This window comes from Macrobrachium nipponense, chromosome 47, assembly GCF_015104395.2.
Source record: "Macrobrachium nipponense isolate FS-2020 chromosome 47, ASM1510439v2, whole genome shotgun sequence".
In the NCBI taxonomy this organism is placed as follows: Eukaryota; Metazoa; Arthropoda; class Malacostraca; order Decapoda; family Palaemonidae; genus Macrobrachium; species Macrobrachium nipponense.
In genome coordinates this window covers 30,217,266-30,236,177 of record NC_087222.1, presented here as the reverse complement: position 1 = coordinate 30,236,177, position 18,912 = coordinate 30,217,266, and the positions used below count along the sequence as shown (strand labels likewise).

The window sequence follows — 18,912 nt, the reverse complement described above, 5'->3', positions numbered from 1 at the left end:
GTTGATGTTCTCGTGTCCATGTAATCAAGCATAGTGCATTGATTCGTAAGGGACTGTCTCTAAATGATTCAATGCCTTTCCTGGAGAAACAGAATCAGTGCTGAAGATTGTACACCACTTGAATCAAGGCTCGGTGAAGGCAATTTTGGGTCCTGATGTGTTAGTCTACTTGAGAGCTGTTATAAGGTCATTCAGTGACGTCTGATGGTGCTGTACATTCCTCGACATTGTTGTGGCAATGTATCCAATGCAGTGTCGTTTGGGAAACTACGAGGTTCTTTTATCGTGAAATACTATTCTTCAGTGCTTTCTGCTCTCTCCTGATCTTTGATTGGTCCTCCTGGCTATCTGTATTTTGGAAGCTAACTTTCTTTTTATATCTCTGGATTCACTTCCTTCAAGTAGTACCAATAAGAAAGGATGATTAAGACATCTGGATTCTAGAAGGAGTTTCAACTGCTGTTTTATTCACCTGGAAGGAGATTTGGAAGGAGATCCAGCTGCTGTTTCATCTACCTGTGGCGATACTCAATTGTTGTTTCATCTACCTGTAGGGAGATCCATCTGCTGTTTCATCTACCTGCAGGGCTATTCAATTGCTGTTTCATCTACCTGTAGGGAGATCCATCTGCTGTTTCATCTACCTGCAGGGCTATTCAATTGCTGTTTCGTCTACCTGTAGGGAGATCCATCTGCTGTTTCATCTACCTGCAGGGCTATTCAATTGTTGTTTCGTCTACCTGTAGGGAGATCCACCTGCTGTTTCATCTACCCTGCAGGGCCTATTCAATAGCCTGTCATACTGACCTGTAGGGAGATCCACCTGCTGTTTCATCTACCTGCAGGGCTATTCAATTGCTGTTTCATCTACCTGTAGGGAGATCCATCTGCTGTTTCATCTACCTGCAGGGCTATTCAATTGCTGTTTCATCTACCTGTAGGGAGATCCATCTGCTGTTTCATCTACCTGCAGGGCTATTCAATTGTTGTTTCGTCTACCTGTAGGGAGATCCACTGCTGTTTCATCTACCTGCAGGGCTATTCAATTGCTGTTTCATCTACCTGTAGGGAGATCCACCTGCTGTTCATTCCTGCAGCTATTCATGCTGTTCTCATATACCTGTAAGGGATTCAATTTTGCAGTCCATCTCTGCAGCTTATTCAATTGCGTTTCTCTACCTGTAGAGACCTGCTGTTCCATCCACTGGAAAAGAGTCATCTGTCCTCTACCTGACAAGGGTGTCGTTCGTTTAACACGTGTCCCAAGAACACTGGCAGGTTGCACGACCCGATTTGCTGAGACGACCTCCTCCTCCTCCTCCTGAATAATGGCGAAGGCTTCAGGGACACAAGCGCTCGCCATGAATAAACTCCCTAACATCTCCCTTGGGTGATTCACCCTTTGGAGATTAATGATAGCGTCATTGGTTGATCGGGTGAATCACACCCAGGGGGCATTGGGATCTATTTCGGTACTCGAGGCATTGCCGAGTTTAGAGTTTAGTCTTATATATCAGCAGCTCAGTGTCATTTTACGTTTTAGTTGATTTTTCTATATATTTCTTATAGCATTAATCTCCTCAGTGGGTTACACAGGCTTTTTTTAAAGAGAGAGAGAGAGAGAGAGAGAGAGAGAGAGAGAGAGAGAGAGAGAGAGAGAGAGAGAGAGAGAGTACTGTACCAATGTGTGTCAAAACTTCTGGAAGTAAACTGTATCAATGTCTACTCAAGAGAGAGAGAGAGAGAGAGAGGAGAGAGAGAGAGACTGTACTAATGTGTATCCGAAACTTCAACCAGAGCTAACTTATATTCCAGAGAGAGAGAGAGAGAGAGAGAGAGAGAGAGAGAGAGAGAGAGAGAGATCTTCCTGTGGACCACTTCCTTAGTAAGTTCCAACTCTAAAGCTGACTTGGCTTTATATGACTGCTTTCATTTTTGCTTACTCTAGGAGTAAGCCTACTTTGCTGTTGTCGTTGTTGGGGGCGGCGGGGGCGGGGAGGCCGGGTTAGGAAAGGTCGATGGAAAAGCCTAAAAAAAGGTCTGAAAAATGTGTTTTGCGTTGAGTTAAAGATACAGGAATTATAGGATAGGATATTTATGATTTATTTATTAGAATGAAAATGTAAAAGGGAAATTACGTGCATGTTAAACAGTACAGAACTATTATTTCTAATAAAATACAGCGTATATAAATTTTAATTTTCGTTGGCAAAACTACACGCTATCTGGCCGTAGATTTTAGCACGCACCCCGAGTAAGGTGGAGGTCGGATCATGCCTTGTTGTCTTCAATAAATATGACCGAATCTCTTTATGTATACGTATTATGTAACATTGAAATATTTATGGACTCTCTCTCTCTCTCTCTCTCTCTCTCTCTCTCTCACAATGTAAAAAAAAAAATCCCACATATTCCCACATTCCAACGTATTCCATTTCTCAGATTTACGTACAGCATGCCTACTTCCCCAAACATTCCTAATCTCAGAACCATTCCAGGGGCGACGCGAATAGGCATCGTGCGGGGTATCATGGACTTAGTCTCTGTCAGGACATAATATATCCCCAATGTTATACGCTCGCTTTATATGCCCGACTACCCTACTTCCGGTCGCTGGTGAAAGAGGCGGGGGTAGGGGTGGGTGTGGCAGTTGGCAAGGTCCTGGCACCTCCCCTCCACCCCCCAAAAAAGCGACCGGGAACTACATCAGGAGGGAGGCGAGTCTCCAGAATACAAATAGACTCACAGAGAGAGAGAGAGAGAGAGACTCCACTACTAGTTTCTTGCAAGATCTCGGGTTGGTGTTGAGATGGCCCTGGCTTGGCCCTGGTGTCTTTTCGGTTTTTTTTCCACAAGAATAACTATAAACGATATGGAACGAATCATAACTAGGAAGTATAAGCTACAACAACCTCACAATATTTCGTGAATGAAGAGGAACGTGTTTTGAAAAATCAGAAATATAAATTCTCTGGATTAAGGACGAACATGGCTGGTGTCTTTTTCTTTATTTATCGTTTTTTTTTGTACAGGATCTAAAAACAATAAGGAAAGATACAAGATTGGAAAGTATAAGCTACAACAGCCTCGCCATATTTCTAAAAGTGAAACTTGTATGAATTATCAGAAAGGATTTTGTGAATGTAGGACAAACAAGGCCTGTTTATTTATTTATTTATTTTTGAAGATGAAGAAATATCTTTTAAATCACCAAGAAAACATTACAACTTGATTATATTATTATCAGCTCCAAAAGCTTCACCAAATTTCGTAAAGGGATTAGAAAGCGTGAATTATCAGAAACAATATATTAAATATCTATATAACACAAGGAAAGGAGAAGATATGGTGTTTATAAAGTGAATAAAGACACTATAAGCGACAAAACACCGTTCACCATACTACGTAGACCTAAATGCGATATTTCAAATACCCACAAACGAGGAAAGGAGACCAAGAAACGCCTGATAAAGAAGGGAATACAAGATGAGAAGATAACAGTGTGCATAGCATGAATGAAATCGCTATTAAGTGATACTTAAGTAACAATACCATCACCGTAAGACGTCCAACAAGAAAGATATGTACACAAAGATATGTACAAAAGAAAGACAGGAAAGAAAGAGGCGCCTGATAAAGAATGAAGCAACGAAAGAGGAGGAGGAGGAGGAAGAAGAAGAAGAGGAAAGCCCAGAACAGTCAATAAAAACCATCTCCCGCGTTGTCAGTCTCATCATTTTTATGGCCTCGGCGTCAGCAATATGAAATCAGCACCGGAAACGGTCAGCTGGAAATGTGTGTGAGAGAGAGACAGAGAGAGAGACAGAGAGAGGAGAAGGAGAGGGAAAGTCGTTCTTATTCCCGTTTCTCGCGGTAGGCCGACGGAATGGGCAGGAAATGAGGTGGGTTAGCCTGGAGAAGGACACGAGATTATTTCCTAAAGATGTAATGTTAGATATGACAGTCCTTTGAATATCATTTTTTATTTCGATAAATTTTTAAAAATTCCATTTGCTCTGAAGATGTGATGTATGATATTATAGTCTCTTCATCATAATTTTTCATCTTCATGAATTCAAGAAATTCTCCTTGCTGGACAGACACAATTGCAGACAATGAAAGGATTCATGGTAGTTAAGTGATAAAGCTGGTTGAATCTAGAGGTCCCAATCTCCAACCATGACCTGGAGAGTCGAAAATCCTCTATATAGAAAGGTGGATGGAAAGCGTATTGAATACATTCACAAGGGGAGGAGTGAATTCGTGCGGTTGATTCTTGAATTCGTAATCACCATATATATATATATATATATATATATATATATATATATATATATATATATATATAAATATATATATAAATTATATATTATATATATATATATATATATATATTATATATATATAATATATATGTGTGTGTGTGTGTGTGTGTGTGTGTGTGTGTGTGCATAAATTTTGCATGACATATATATATATACTTATATATTGTTACGATAACCCCCTACACCCACACCTATAGTAGATTCACATCAACTGCGCATTTGATGTCTAGGCCACCAGTCCATTACGATGCTCCTGATTGACTGTTGAGAAGCCAATTACAGGGCTGGAAACTCTCAGTCTCTCTTGAGAGTTCACATAGGCAGGATGTATGTTCCACCTCTCCTGAGGGGTACTTTTGAAAGATGTATCCCTCAGGAGAGGTGGAACATACATCCCACACATGTAAACCTCGAGAGAGACTGAGAGTTTCCAGCCCTGTGATTGGCTTATCAACAGCCAATAAGGAGCGTCATAAGGTACAGGCCTAGACTTCAATGCACGGTTGATGTGAATTTACTATAACAAACCTCACTTTCACCCATCTCCAAACAGAGCCAGGAAAACCCAGCCCCCTCCTTGCCCTCCTCCCTCCCCCCCACCCCTCCCCTGTCCAGAACTGTCATGAACTAAAAGATCTCCCAAATCTATATGGCCGCTCATCCCAGAGGTCCCAGATGACTGACGGTCCCGTTCCAATTGGTTCGTCTCTTTAGGAAGTCATCCGCGCCATAAGTTAATGGTTTTAATGGCCGCGCCTGACCTAATGGCTTGGCTGCTGGTGCTGCTGATGCCTGCTCGCCCCGACATTTGAAATGGTCGTTAAACATGTAGGTCTGCAGCAATTAACTTTGCGGACTGGGTCCGCCGGCTAGGAGGTCCACAACTGTGTGTAATAAAGATATATGTATACTATTTATACATATATAGAGCCCTGGATAGCTTGTAACGTTTTTCCGAATCAAATAGCCGTGCTAGATACCATTCCGTTTAAATGAGGTCCTGTCATTAATGCACTGGGCAACTGTGTAAGTGATAAGTATATGTATATATACATACGTATACATGTTTATACAATATATACACACACACACATATATATATAAATATATTATATATATATATATATATATATATATATATATATATATATAGATATATAGATAGATAGATAGATACACTAAGCCACAAATATCATTAACTTACACCAAAGGATAATTTCACTTGATCAATGCTTCTTCGGCAGCCAGGTCATCACCGAGCGGTTCAAGTCACTGGCTACCGTTGTTCATAAAGCATAGGTCACGGTTCGAATCCTGGGTCGTGTAAAAGTTACTCGCTGACTAGAAATTCCCTTTGGGTGTAGGTTGTGCCCATGGTTGGTGAATTGGATATTCAGTGATACCTGTGGCTTGATATTTGTGAATAGGAGAGAGTCATGTATATATATATATATATATATATATTATATATATATATATATATATATATATATATATATATTATATATAGATACGTATATATATAAACGCATCACACCACTCACCAAGGAAGGAAGGAATGAAGTTGTACCCTGGGCCAAGTCCCTGAAAATTAAATCACTCACGACAAGTGCTGGCCTCTCTCTCTCTCTCTCTCTCTCTCTCTCTCTCTCTCTCTCTCTCTCTCTCTCTCTCTCTCTCTCGTCTCAGAGGTTCTCTGTGTAGGCAGAAAACGACTCACCTTTTCTCCGGTGTGTGAATCCGTTCGAGGATGTCGATCTCGGGGAGTCTAAGTAGGAAAGCTGGGTGTAGACAGTAGGAGGATCGTGTCTACAAGTGTCTACACTACAGCTGCTATGGCTGCGGGAGATATGCGACACGCGGCCGTCTACCAGACTCTGGAAGGAGAGAAATAGACGGGGGATGAGTTTGACGCTTTTTTAGAGGGTTAGCTTTCGTCTAAATGCTGGTGGGATGAATGTGAGGCTTGAAATGGCACCGTCAAGAAAGTGAGACTTTTATGTAATTGCACTTTATCCAGTTTCTTGAATATTTCTCAAACATTTTTAAAAGAAAATGTATTTAAAAATGAATAACATTGAAGCTTAAATGTATCAAATTTACTGGAAGAAAATGCATTTAAAAATGAATAACAATAAAGCTTAAATGTATAAAAATTTACTTAAAAGAAAATGGATTTTAAAATGAATAACAATGAAGCTTAAATGTATAAAATTTACTGAAAGAAAATACATTTAAAAGTGAATGACAATGAAGTTTAAACGTATAAAATTTACTTAAGTTTAAATTAAGCTACAGAAATATTTTGAAAACAACATTGGATACCAATAGACACCTCCCACGAGTCTCATGAGGTTTACACAATTCTCTGTCTAATTTATATATTATTAAAATATTCCTTCATAAAATCCCACAGTATGAAAAAACCTCCTACACAGACAGACAGACGGACAGGGGACACAGGCCATCAAAGCAATTACTTCCATCATAATATTCATCGGCTGTGACTGACTCTTTTGCATATTTTCGAGAGGAACCCGAATTTTTAGCGGGGTTTTTATTTTCGCGTTTGCATAATAAATGAGTTTTTCTGTCGATTGCCTTTTCGGCGATATCTACACGGAATCAATTCGCCTTTTTTTTAAATTGGCGTTTGTCTGCTGTGAAAATGGGGTATGTTTTATTATTATTATTATTATTATTATTATTATTATTATTATTATTATTATTATTATTTTATTATTATTATTATTAAAAAGTTAGGAAATTACAGTAAACAAAATGAAATAATGATTCTTTGTAATATTCAAAGCAAATTAATTATTGGTAATTATATTATTATTAATTTTAATAATAATAATAATAATTATTAATCATTGTTATAATAATAATAATAATAATCATAATATAACCAATAATAATAATAATAATAATAATAATTAATTACTTATTATTATTATTATTATTATTATTATTATTATTATTATTATTAATTGCATTCTTTAGCTTCACTAAATAATTGAGTTTTGTAGATCTGTAGATGAATTTTAATATTACTGAATAAAATAATATAAAATAAAATACAATTGAAAATATTCTTTGAAATTGAATTTAACTATCAACTGTACAGACTATAGCTTTCTATAAAAGGGGATTTTTTTCAACTATAGAGAATACCAGTCACCTTAAAAATTACTATGGGAGTATGTGTGATGGCATTAGCCCAACATACCCAATGACCTTGGGTATTTTGGGCAGAAATGAAATATATCTTACTTCGATTATCATGAGAATATTCCAAGTGTCAAATCCGTGTTTCAAACTGGCGCCAATAGATGGCGTGAGCGGTTGGATAAAGATGATTTCATGATTTTTTTTAAAAAAAAATTTTTTATTTTTATTTATTTATTTTTATTTTTTTTTGAAAACTGGAGTCTTCTGAAGCTGAGGCTGTGATTTAGACTAGAAACCCGGCCCCCCTTGATGTTACCCAGATTTGAAAAAAGGAAGAAACCAAAGAGAAGATTAGAAGTAAGGATATTGAGAAGAAATAGGCCAGTGTGAATGAGAGATGGAGTAATATGGAGTAATGATATGGCAAGTAATGGATAAATGTGATATATGTCACAGATCACGGAGAAGAAGAAGAAGAAGAACAAGAACAAGAACAAGAAGAGGGAATAATCGTAAAGAATCGAAAAAAAATCAGAATAAAAATGAGAGACATTACAAAAATCTTTCAACACCAATTTCGACCAACTGGACTTTATACCAAAGAGTGGCTAGTACTAAATCCCCTCTCCCCCCCCCCCCTCTCTCTCTCTCTCTCTCTCTCTCTCTCTCTCTCTCTCTCTCTCTCAATCAAAATATGCAAATGGAAGAGGGATAAAGAAACGGAAAAGAACTGAAAGAAGAAGAATAAGAAGAAATAGGACCCCCTCCACGGTCCCTGATTCTTTTGGCCAGGACGCTCGAGAGAGAGAGAGAGAGAGAGAGAGAGAGAGAGAGAGAGAGAGAGAGAGAGAGAGAGAGAGGTCAGACTTGAGCCCAAACTTTTTAAGGGATCTTTGGAAGCTTAAGTCTCGATGCTCGTCTGAGTTTTATTTATTTGATCGGCTATTTCCTTTTTTCCAGGTTTTTTTTTTATCTAGCTATCTTTTGGGTTTGAATTTCTGCGTCTCTCCTTTTTTTATGTTATCTTTCTTATGGGTTTATTTGACATATCTTTATTTATGTATATATTTTTTTATTATGTTTTTGAAACTTATTACATATTTTCTCTTTACTAGATTAGTATTATTGTAATAATTCATTTCATGACTTTCCTGAAGCTTTAAATGATATGGTTCCATAGGTAAAGACATATATGAATATGTAAATTTATATAATATTATAGAATATATGTGGATTGATACCTCGATCCTTCTTCGTGGCCAAGTAGGTAACGCGCGCGACTTCGTTCTGATATACCGAACGCAGGCAGGTTCGAATCCTGCTGTGGATGTCGGAATTTCCTCATCTGGTTCTCCTTTTGGATCTAAGTCTTTGCAGTGACAAGTGCATTCTATATATGTATATATATATATATATATATATATATATATAATATATATATATATATATATATATATATATATATTACATATACAGTAAACATTATTATTTTTTTAACCTAAAGTTCCTTTTTCCATTTCTCTCAGGAAACTACGTTATTTGTCTGCGCCCCCAACGGAGAAAGTATATAGTATATATACCCCAGAGGCAATGACAATATTTTCAGATGACAAAACGGCATTGTAACTTTGCCAAAAAGAGATGGCAATGGGTCCTAAGTGGTTAGGGCATTACTCAGTGAGACCAGTTCCGGGGGATCTGTCAGCAGAGAGCTATTTCGTATCCGGCAGCCCCCCCTTCATGGGGGCGGGGTAAATGATGCTGGGCTGTTTCCCAGATGAAGAGGCGAATAAGTTCGACTTAGAACGAGTATTAATTCCCCAAAATTATGTCGCCTACTTTTAGAGAATGAGATTTTTTAAAGGTTTTAAATCCTGGCTGAGTTAGTGTGTATACTGGGTCGACGGTCGGTTGTTATATGTTTCGGGGTGATGGAGCATTTGAGGTGTTCGAGAAGTTTCATTTTATGGTGTTAGTGTAACCTTAATTTTCTCTTTGTGACTGGGAAATCTAAGTACATCTCCCATTGGATGCATCAATCGATTTCATCGCGATATAAAGTCCTTGCCTTAACAGAATATATCATCCAAGACCCACAAGACTGCTACGAGAAGCAGGCAGACGAAAAGACAACCGTACGGATGTATACCTTGATCATTTGTTTTTCCTTTACGTTCCCTGAAAAATAATGTATTTTGTCAGCGTTTCCAACCTTCCCCTCTCATCAAAGCTCAGCCTTACCTCCATCACAGTTTTCTCTCTTTTGCTACGTTTATATATTGTTGCGCTTCCTGGTCAATCTCATTTGAATCTGTTTCTAAAAGCTGCTTATAAAACATTTTGTTTTCGCGTCTGTTCCTCCTCCTCCTCCTCCTCCTCCTCCTCCTACTTCTCTTGCGTCCCCTTTCCTATTTCTTTCCCCTCTCCTCTATCTCACTTTATCCAAACATTCCATTATTCCCCTCATCCATATTCATCTCAGTTTTCTTCTTCTTCTTCTTCTTGCATCTATAGCTTTCACTCTAGCTATCCATTGCCTTTTCTCTGGGCTTTCGAGCAGAAATATACCTGTCTCTCCCTTCACCAGTGTTATCTCTAATATGTTTTCCTCCTCTCCATTCTCTCGTTCTTCGCATTTCTTTTAAATTTCTTTTGTATTTCTTATTTTCTCGTATTAGGACTTCCTACCATCAACCGACCTCCTTTTCATGGGGTTTATTTCATCTTTTCGACTTTAGATATTATCTCCCTGCGAGTTACAGCATCCGAAAATCACCTCTTATACGATATCACTCTCTCGCCTGTTTTTTCTTCCCCTCTTCCCGATTACTTTGATTTCTTCTGCATCTCATATTTTTCGTCGTTTCATCTTTTTCTTTCTCCTCTTCTCGAAGTCAGTCAATGTTCTGGTTTATAAGTCATTCTTTGAGTTCTGAAACTTTTCACAGTTTTCATGACTTCTGTTCCTTTCTAACAACATAAACCACTATAAGTTTTTTTTCAGTAAAATGTTTAGAATTCTGTCATTCTAATGCAACAAGGCGTGATCCGACCTCCAGCTTACTCGGGATGCGTGCTAAAATCTATGGTCAAATCGAGTGTTGTTCCACCAACGAAAATTAAAATAGATACGCACTTTATATATTTTTTACATTTTCATTTTATAAATAAATCATAAATATCCAATCCTATAATTCCTGTATCTTTAACACGACGCGAAAAATCTTTTTCAGACCTATTTAGACTCTTCCATAGACCTTTCCTAACCCCCCAACAACAGCAACCCCAACAACAAAGTAGTTTGTGGGCTTACTCCACGAGTGGGCGATAACAGTTTATTGAATAACTGTATAATTGACTGGCAGGACTGGGGCAAAGGTGAGTTGGAAATAATTAGCAGTTTAAAGTTGACGTCATCATTCAATATTGCAATTCCAGAACTGATTCATGTTATCTATTTTAAATTAAAACTCTTTGACATTCTTGGATTTTAAGAAACTGAGAAGGGGGATATTGAGGTTGGGTAAAATGTCTGAAATAAATACAATATTTTGAGATTATCATCATTCAAATGACTCTGAATATAGAGAGATGTGTATTTTGTGTAGTCCAAAGAAAAACGACACAAACTCTTTGTTAAAGACCTATTTAGACTCTCATAGACCTTTCCTAACCCCCCAACAACAGCAACCCCACAACAAATTAGTGTTTGTGGCTTACTCCACGAGTGGGGCGTAACAGTTTATTGATAAACTGTATGACTACTGACTGGCAGGACTTGGGGGCAAAGGTGAGTTGGAAATAATGCGTTTAAAGTTGACTGCAAATCATTCTAAAATGCAATACCAGAAAATGATTTTCACTGGTTATCTATTTTAAAAATTTAATTACTCTTTTGACATTCTTGGATTAGAACTGAGAAGGGGATTATAGGTTGGTAAAATGTCTGTAAAATATACAATCTTTTTTGGAGATTATCACTCATTCAAATGGGTTTCTGAATATAGAGAGAGAATGTGTCATTTTGTGTAGTCCAAAGAAAACGACTACAAATACTTTGTTAAAGACCTATTTAGACTCTTCCATAGACCTTTCCTAACCCCCCAACAACAGCAACCCCAACAACAAAGTAGTTTGTGGGCTTACTCCACGAGTGGGCGATAACAGTTTATTGAATAACTGTATAATTGACTGGCAGGACTGGGGCAAAGGTGAGTTGGAAATAATTAGCAGTTTAAAGTTGACTGTCATTCATTCAATATTGCAACACCAGAACTGACTTCACTGGTTATCTATTTTAAATTTAATTACTCTTTTGACCTTCTTGGATTTTAAGAACTGAGAAGGGGATTATGAGGTTGGTAAAATGTCTGAAATAAATATACAATATTTTGGAGATTATACACTCATTCAAATGGTCTGAATATAGAGAGAGAATGTGTCATTTTGTGTAGTCCAAAGAAAACGACTACAAACTACTTTGTTAAAGATACAGGAATTTAGGGATAGGATATTTATGATCTATTTATTAGAATGAAAATGTCAAAACTAAATAATATGCTTGTTAAACAGTACAGAATAAATATTTCTAATACAATATAGCGTATCTATTTTAATTTTCGTTCGTGAAACAAGGTTCTATTTGACCGTAGATTTTAGCACGTTTTAACTTACGTTAAGTTGGGATTATTATGTTTGCAACTTATGCATGAGGGGAACATCTTGCACGCCTCCCGATTAAGCTGGAGGTCGGATCACGCCTTGTGTGTATCTAGTTTAAAGGAGAAAATAGATGGTGATATCTAGATAACGAATCAAGCCCCTCCTTTACCCCCCCCCCCCCCCCCCCCCCCCCCCCCCCGCCCCAAGACCAAAGTTTTAAAACGCCCAGATAAGTATTTTTGTTTGAATTCTCTGCAGATCTTCTGGCGCGAACTTCCAAACTCAGCCGTATCATTCCAGGGCGATGTCCTTTTTCACTACTCAGTTTTGCAATCAGGACCTGGAATAGCTTTTCATTTCCCACTAAATCTCGGTTGCTTTTTTCCCCTTCGCCTTTTAAATCTCTCTCTCTCTCTCTCTCTTTTTTATCTCTCATGGCGAGATCATTATCCCCTTTTGCTGCTGCTGCTGCTGTAGTTTTCATTTTTTGTCTCGTCTCTCGCTTCGTGACCTTTTACCAGTTTCTTATCTTTCTTCTTCTTCTTCTTCTTCTTCTTCTTCTTCTTCTCCAAAAGCCTTTGGTATTGGTTCCAAGTATCTTTCTGTATTTCGAGCCATGATTCTTTTGCGCTTATCTCAAAATGTGGCATCTTATTTGCTGCGAATTCTCGCTATTTCTTTTTCTTATTTTGCTGTTCTGCTGTGGCCTATTACTCTCTCTCTCTCTCTCTCTCTCTCTCTCTCTCTCGTATATTTCAATGCTTGGACCTCTCTCTCTCATGTGGTTCAAGGCCAGGACCTCTCTCTCTCTCTCTCCATTCTTCTTCTCTCTCTCTCTCTCTCTCATATATTTCAATGCTTGGACCTCTCTCTCTCATGTGGTTCAAGGCCAGGACCTCTCTCTCTCTCTCTCTCTCTCTTCTTATTCTCTCTTCGAGACTGGCGATCGCTCATTGCGAAGCGACCCTATGACTTCCTTCCTCCCTTTTCTTCCTTTATCTCCTCACCTTTCCTCTTTATTTCTCTCCCATTTCCCTTCCCACGTCTCCTTCGTACACCCATCTCCCCCTCCCCCTCCCCCTCCTCTCCCTCTCTCCCCCTCCCCTCCCTTCATCCGTCGCTCCTTCCTACTGAAGATTTACGAAGACGATTTCGACGCCGTGTTATTTCCTCTATTTTTTTTTTTTTTTTCTTTTTTTGGGACAGCCTTCATTGGCGTCATTCTGCGTTTGTGTGGGTGTTTGTGCGCGTGTCTGTGCAGCTTTTGTTTGTGTTTGTGTGTGAGTGTGTGTATGTGTGTAGCTTGTTTCGTGTGTTTGCGTTGCCTTTTGTGTATTCGTGTGTGTGCGTGTTTTGTGTGTGTTCGTAGCTTGTTTTCGTGTGTTTGTAACTTGTGAGTGTATATGTGGCTTGAGTTTGTGTGTGTTTGTGTAGCTTGTGCTTGTGTGTATGTGTAGCTTGTGTTTTTATGTGTGTTTGTGTATATGTGTAGCTTTTTTCTGTGTGTACTACCTATGTTTGTGTATTGTAGGTTTTGTCTGTGTGTATGTATGTACACCTTGTGTATGTCTGTGTGTGTGTGTGGCAACCGTACCCCCGTGACAAAACACTGAGATCGCATACATAATGTCCCTAATTCAGTCTTGGTCAACAGCTTGAGCTGACCAAACTGTGGATGTAAATCTGCTTCAGATGACGCCAGGAAATAGAGTGTAGGGCTAACAGCCTCACTCCTACGCCATGTCTCGCTTTATTATCAAGTAAACAACAGCACAGTGCTTTTGTTGAAAACACCCACATTCTTCCATCCTCGACGGCGAATTGAACCTTTTTTCTCTCACAGAAAGTCCTCATGTTCGACTCCAGCCCGAGGCAGATCAGTGGATTACGTGGCTGGTGGCTAGTTGGCTGGGCCGGGTTGCAATCGTGGTGGAGACGGGGATGTGGGCTAGCGATTTCATCCCAAGACTGACAGGTTACCACCCTCTGGAACCTGCCACTCCAAGGGGAGAAGTGTAGGTGATATATAATATATATATATATATAGAATATATATATATATAATACTATATATATATATATATATATATTATATATATTGTGATGGACATGGAGAGAGATGAAGAGAGACCTAGCTCAATAACTGCATTCCCAGCGAATGCAAATCAGCAGAAGGATGCAAAGTTGAGATACGAACGCCAGCGGAGAGTAAGTCTCAACTTCCAGTTCAGGAAATGAAGAAGAAGAAGAAGAAGAGGAGGAGGAGGAAGAAGTAGCCCGAGGTAAACAAAGGACACTCATACAGGCACGGGACCGGAATCCAGTGTCATTTGAGCTGACCCGGTGAAGTCAGGGAAAGTTTGGGAAGTTAAAGGGGCCATGGGGGAAGTTAGGCAGGCCTCGTGAAGTTAAATTGTGCCTGCGAAGTTTGCGGAGACGCTTGCCAAATTAGGAGAGGGTGTGACGACGACGGAGCAATGAGCCGCTGGTGAAGTTACGGAGGAGGCGGTGGTTTCGTGGAGCGAAGAATTAACAGAAGTACTGACGCAAAGGCAGAGTTGTTTGGTAGGTGTTTGTGAGGCAAAGAGGAAAGCTCAAGGAAATACAGTAAGGTCAACTGGTCAAAGGTCAAATTGGGCATGATCCAGAAAGGTCATGAAGAATGAATGTTAAGAGTACTCAGCAGTGAGGAACTGAGTTAAAGAAGGCTGTGAATTGTGGAATGAGCCAGCGGAACCTGTGGAAGCCTTCAGAGAACTCACCTTGATCAGTTTGAGCTCAATTGGGCGAAGTGAAGCTCGGAGGGTGATAGTAGTTAGTCAAGTTGGATTTATGGCTCGTAGGATGGGAGTAGGACAAGGTTAAGGCAAGGACGTCCCCCTGAGGTCCTGCTGAAACCTAAATAGTAGATATCTTCGACCTACCTATTATACCTTTATCTTCGACCTGCCTATTATACCTTTGTTATCGACCATCCTTGGCTCCAAGACCATCTCAATGGTACATAAGCCTTGATGGATCCTGTGTGTTCATTTTCAAATCCATTATGATGAAGAAGAAAGCTTCGCCAAGACAGGCTGGTGAAGACTATGAAGATTTTAAAGGAGGTATGCTCATTCAGATAATTTATTGAATGCCTTGATTCATATTATAAGAAGTTACAAAATTATATTTTGAAACAGGGAGAGTAAATTTCGTTTTAATGATTTCATATATATTATATCATATATATATATATATTCTCTATATATATATATATATATATATTTTATATATATTATATGTATATATATTATATATATAATTATATTGTATATATATATAATAGATAATATATATAATAATATAATAATATAATAATATATTTAAGGCATACTGATATTACTGTAGATTCCTAGGTACCTAGGTCATTTGCTCTTGAACTCTTTGGTATAAACCTTTTCTAGAATTGTGAAGTAACGTGTGGCAACCTAATGGTAGGTTTGCAGTATCTAAAATAAGAGTTGGTTATCATTATCATACATCAAAAAGAGGTGAATAGAGGTTTTTTCCCGAAAATTCAGTGCTTTTAAGCTGCTCGCGCTCAATCACCCGAAAGCACCAATATGCAAAGTCAACTTCCAGGCAGAATTTTTGAGAGAAACCTTTTTTCCGAACAAGAGTCAATTTATCTGTTTCTCAAGAGAAATATTTCCAGCGTTACTCTGCTCCTGGCTGTACGTCGTCGTCACTCCCAGATTCCGAAATTATATCTTTCGCCTTAAAATATTTTAAGTTTTGTTGATAGAGGGACCACGTTTTTCCGGCCGGAACTGAAAAAAAAAGAAAAAAAAATGGGGAAAGATATTCGCCTGACTTACACGAAATTTATTTGACAGCTGCAAAAAGCCACTTTCATCGGAATTCCCTGAGATTCTGTGGATAGTCTTTGCCTCTTTTTTGCCTTTTTTTTTATTTTGGTATTTCAGTATTTATTCCCTTCATTGTGTATTCTTTTTGGATGTATCATATCGTCCGGAAAGGTTCAGTATTGTGAATGGTTGTGTTGGTACGAATAACATTTACACAAATATACACATATACACACAAAGATATGTCTGTATATATATATATATATATATATATATATAGTATATATATATATATATATATATACATTATATACTACAATATATCAACTTATATATATCATAATAATCATATATATAATTATTTTAATAATATTAAGAGGTATATTATATTAATATATATAAATATTATTATATATTCTTATATATCTATGTAGTTATATATATACATATATATTATATATATATATATTATTATATTATATATATATATATATATATATATATATATATATATATATATATCCAATGTAGCACGAAGGAACACGTACTTGAGAATATCCTTAAATCCAAAGTAGGAAGGTAAGTGAAACAAGGACTTGGAACGAGTACTTTCGTAGTATATTCACCATTTTCAGCTTCACACTGGATATAAAAGAAGTTGACAGGCCTTTATGCACAAATAGGTCTTTCAACTTCTTGTTCCAAGTCCATGATTCACTTACCTTTCTACTGTGGATTTAAGGATACATTACATCGTACTATAATGGGCGTTATGTCTGTCCGTCCGTCTGTCATTCAATCACGGCCTAACGATCGGTCCGATGGGCATGAAACTTGGCAGGGTTATTGAGGAGACCCTTAAGATGGTTTATAATGGGGTTTCATCCTACCTCCTTGCCTCCGAAGGGGGTGTGGGTGAGAAGGGATCCCCTGAAACGGAGCTGGTTCTGCCCGTAGACTTAGTTACTTTACGAATTTCTATATATATATGTTTGCTAGCATTATGAATTTTAATAACATCACCGTGACATTTAACATACAAACACGAGAAGCTACGAATGTCTTTTAATATCCAATTCTCCCTACTTTGGGAATATCGCCGGAGGAGAATTATAAACGATGGACGATATGGTACCCGAGTTAACTCGAACACCCGACAGTACCCACCAACGACTTCCTGTCGATGTTCCAGAATCTAGACCATCTGGCTGTGTTAGGTACCAAATTATTTATCATTTATAATTCCCATTCATTAATATTCCCCGAAGTAGAGCGGATTGGATATTAAACGACATTTGCGGCTTAATGTTTGTGTATATATTATATTTACAGGTTTCTTCACATGTTTACCCAGGAGCATTAAGCCACAATGGTTGTTTGATGTCTAATTCGCCCTACCTCGGAAATATCACTGAATGGGAATAATGTATTATTGCCAATTGGTTCATCACCTGTTCGTTTCTTGACAGCCTATAAGAGTGACTGAAGTCGTAGGTTGTTGCTGGCTGTGGTTCGAATCTGCCAGGTGACGAACCACTTCATTTATAATTCCCCTCCGGTATTATTTTCTAACCTTTTCGCGCTTGGAGGAGGAATTAGCCAATTTCTGAAAGAAGGGAAGTTTGCAAAGTGAAACTTACAGAAAAGCTGACGGGGACATTTCGGTGCTAAATAAAGCCCATGACACTTGGGCAACCACACCACCCCCTCAGGACGCCTCTATTTATAGTCCTCAGGTTCGTGACTAATCGCTTTCTCTCTCTCTCTCTCAAGTCCCTCGGCAAGGGACGTCTTCCGTGGGAGGAGGAGGAGGAGGAGGGAGACGGGGGAGAGAGAGGGAGGAGGGGGAGGAACAGAGGGGAATAACAGCCTACAAGAGGAAACTTCGAAGTGCCTCAAAGACCCACCTTCCCTCTTCCACCTGGAGGGAGAAAGAAGAGAGAGAGAGAAAGGGCGCCACCCACCACGATGAAACACGTCCCTCAAGACACTAGAATGACGGGAGAAGGGGGGTGTTGGGGGGGTCCCTTTAGGGGAGAGGTAAGGTCCCCCTAAGAAGGGCAGGGAATACTTAAGTAAAGAGAAGACTTCAGTGTCAGTCGATGGAGTTAGAAAGACGCGAGGAAAGAAAGAGAGGTCTTCGAGAGCCACTCTGTCGAAGATCAATCGCACAGTAGGTCTTCGCCTATATAGAGGTGGTCCTCAAGGAATGGGTGACCCTCAAATCAGATGGAAATGGTGTGATACCGAAGGGGGAGGTCTATTAATATGTATGAGGGATTCTACTTTTGAGTATGATGTCTGTGTGTATGTATATATATATATATATATAATATATATAAATATATATATATATATATATCTATACAGTACATATATAATATATATAAATATATATACACACAGAATCTACTTTTCAATTTGTAAGGAAATAAGAATGCAGTTTTCTATAACCACAACTCCCTCTTAATTTCTCCAAATTCTCACACTTCGAAGCCACGAAATCCAAATCTAAGAATCAAATGAAGAAATTCTGACGTCACAAGATGGATTCGAACCCGCAACCTGGGTATAATCAGAACGCGATCAACGTTATCCGCCTGACCACGAAAAGGATCAATAAAGTCTACTATTTACTGATATCAAATAAGTATAATGGAGAATATAATATAGAGTTTAGACTACAGGGCAATTACTGGGGTCTATGAAGTCATTCAGTGTTGAAACGGAAATTGACAGTGAAAGGTTTGAGAGGTGTAACAGGAGGAGAACTTCAAAGCAGTTGCAACATGAAACAATTGTTAGAGAGGGTGGAAAGTAACATGGTGGACAGACTATGAAAGGAGGTACAGTAAAAGAAATAAAAGTGGCTGCAACTATGGGCTGAATGTACGCCTGCA

The 18,912-nt window shown here is 38.4% G+C and overlaps 1 protein-coding gene across 1 annotated transcript in view; it reads right to left on the bottom strand.

Annotated features, from left to right (window-relative positions):
- Nucleotides 1–18,912, bottom strand: part of LOC135204613 (uncharacterized) — a 233,021-nt gene that overhangs the window by 29,109 nt on the left and 185,000 nt on the right. The window contains exon 2 of the mRNA XM_064234759.1: nucleotides 6,046–6,202. Coding sequence (XP_064090829.1) covers nucleotides 6,046–6,202 — 157 coding nt within the window. The remainder of the gene's footprint in view (nucleotides 1–6,045; nucleotides 6,203–18,912) is intronic.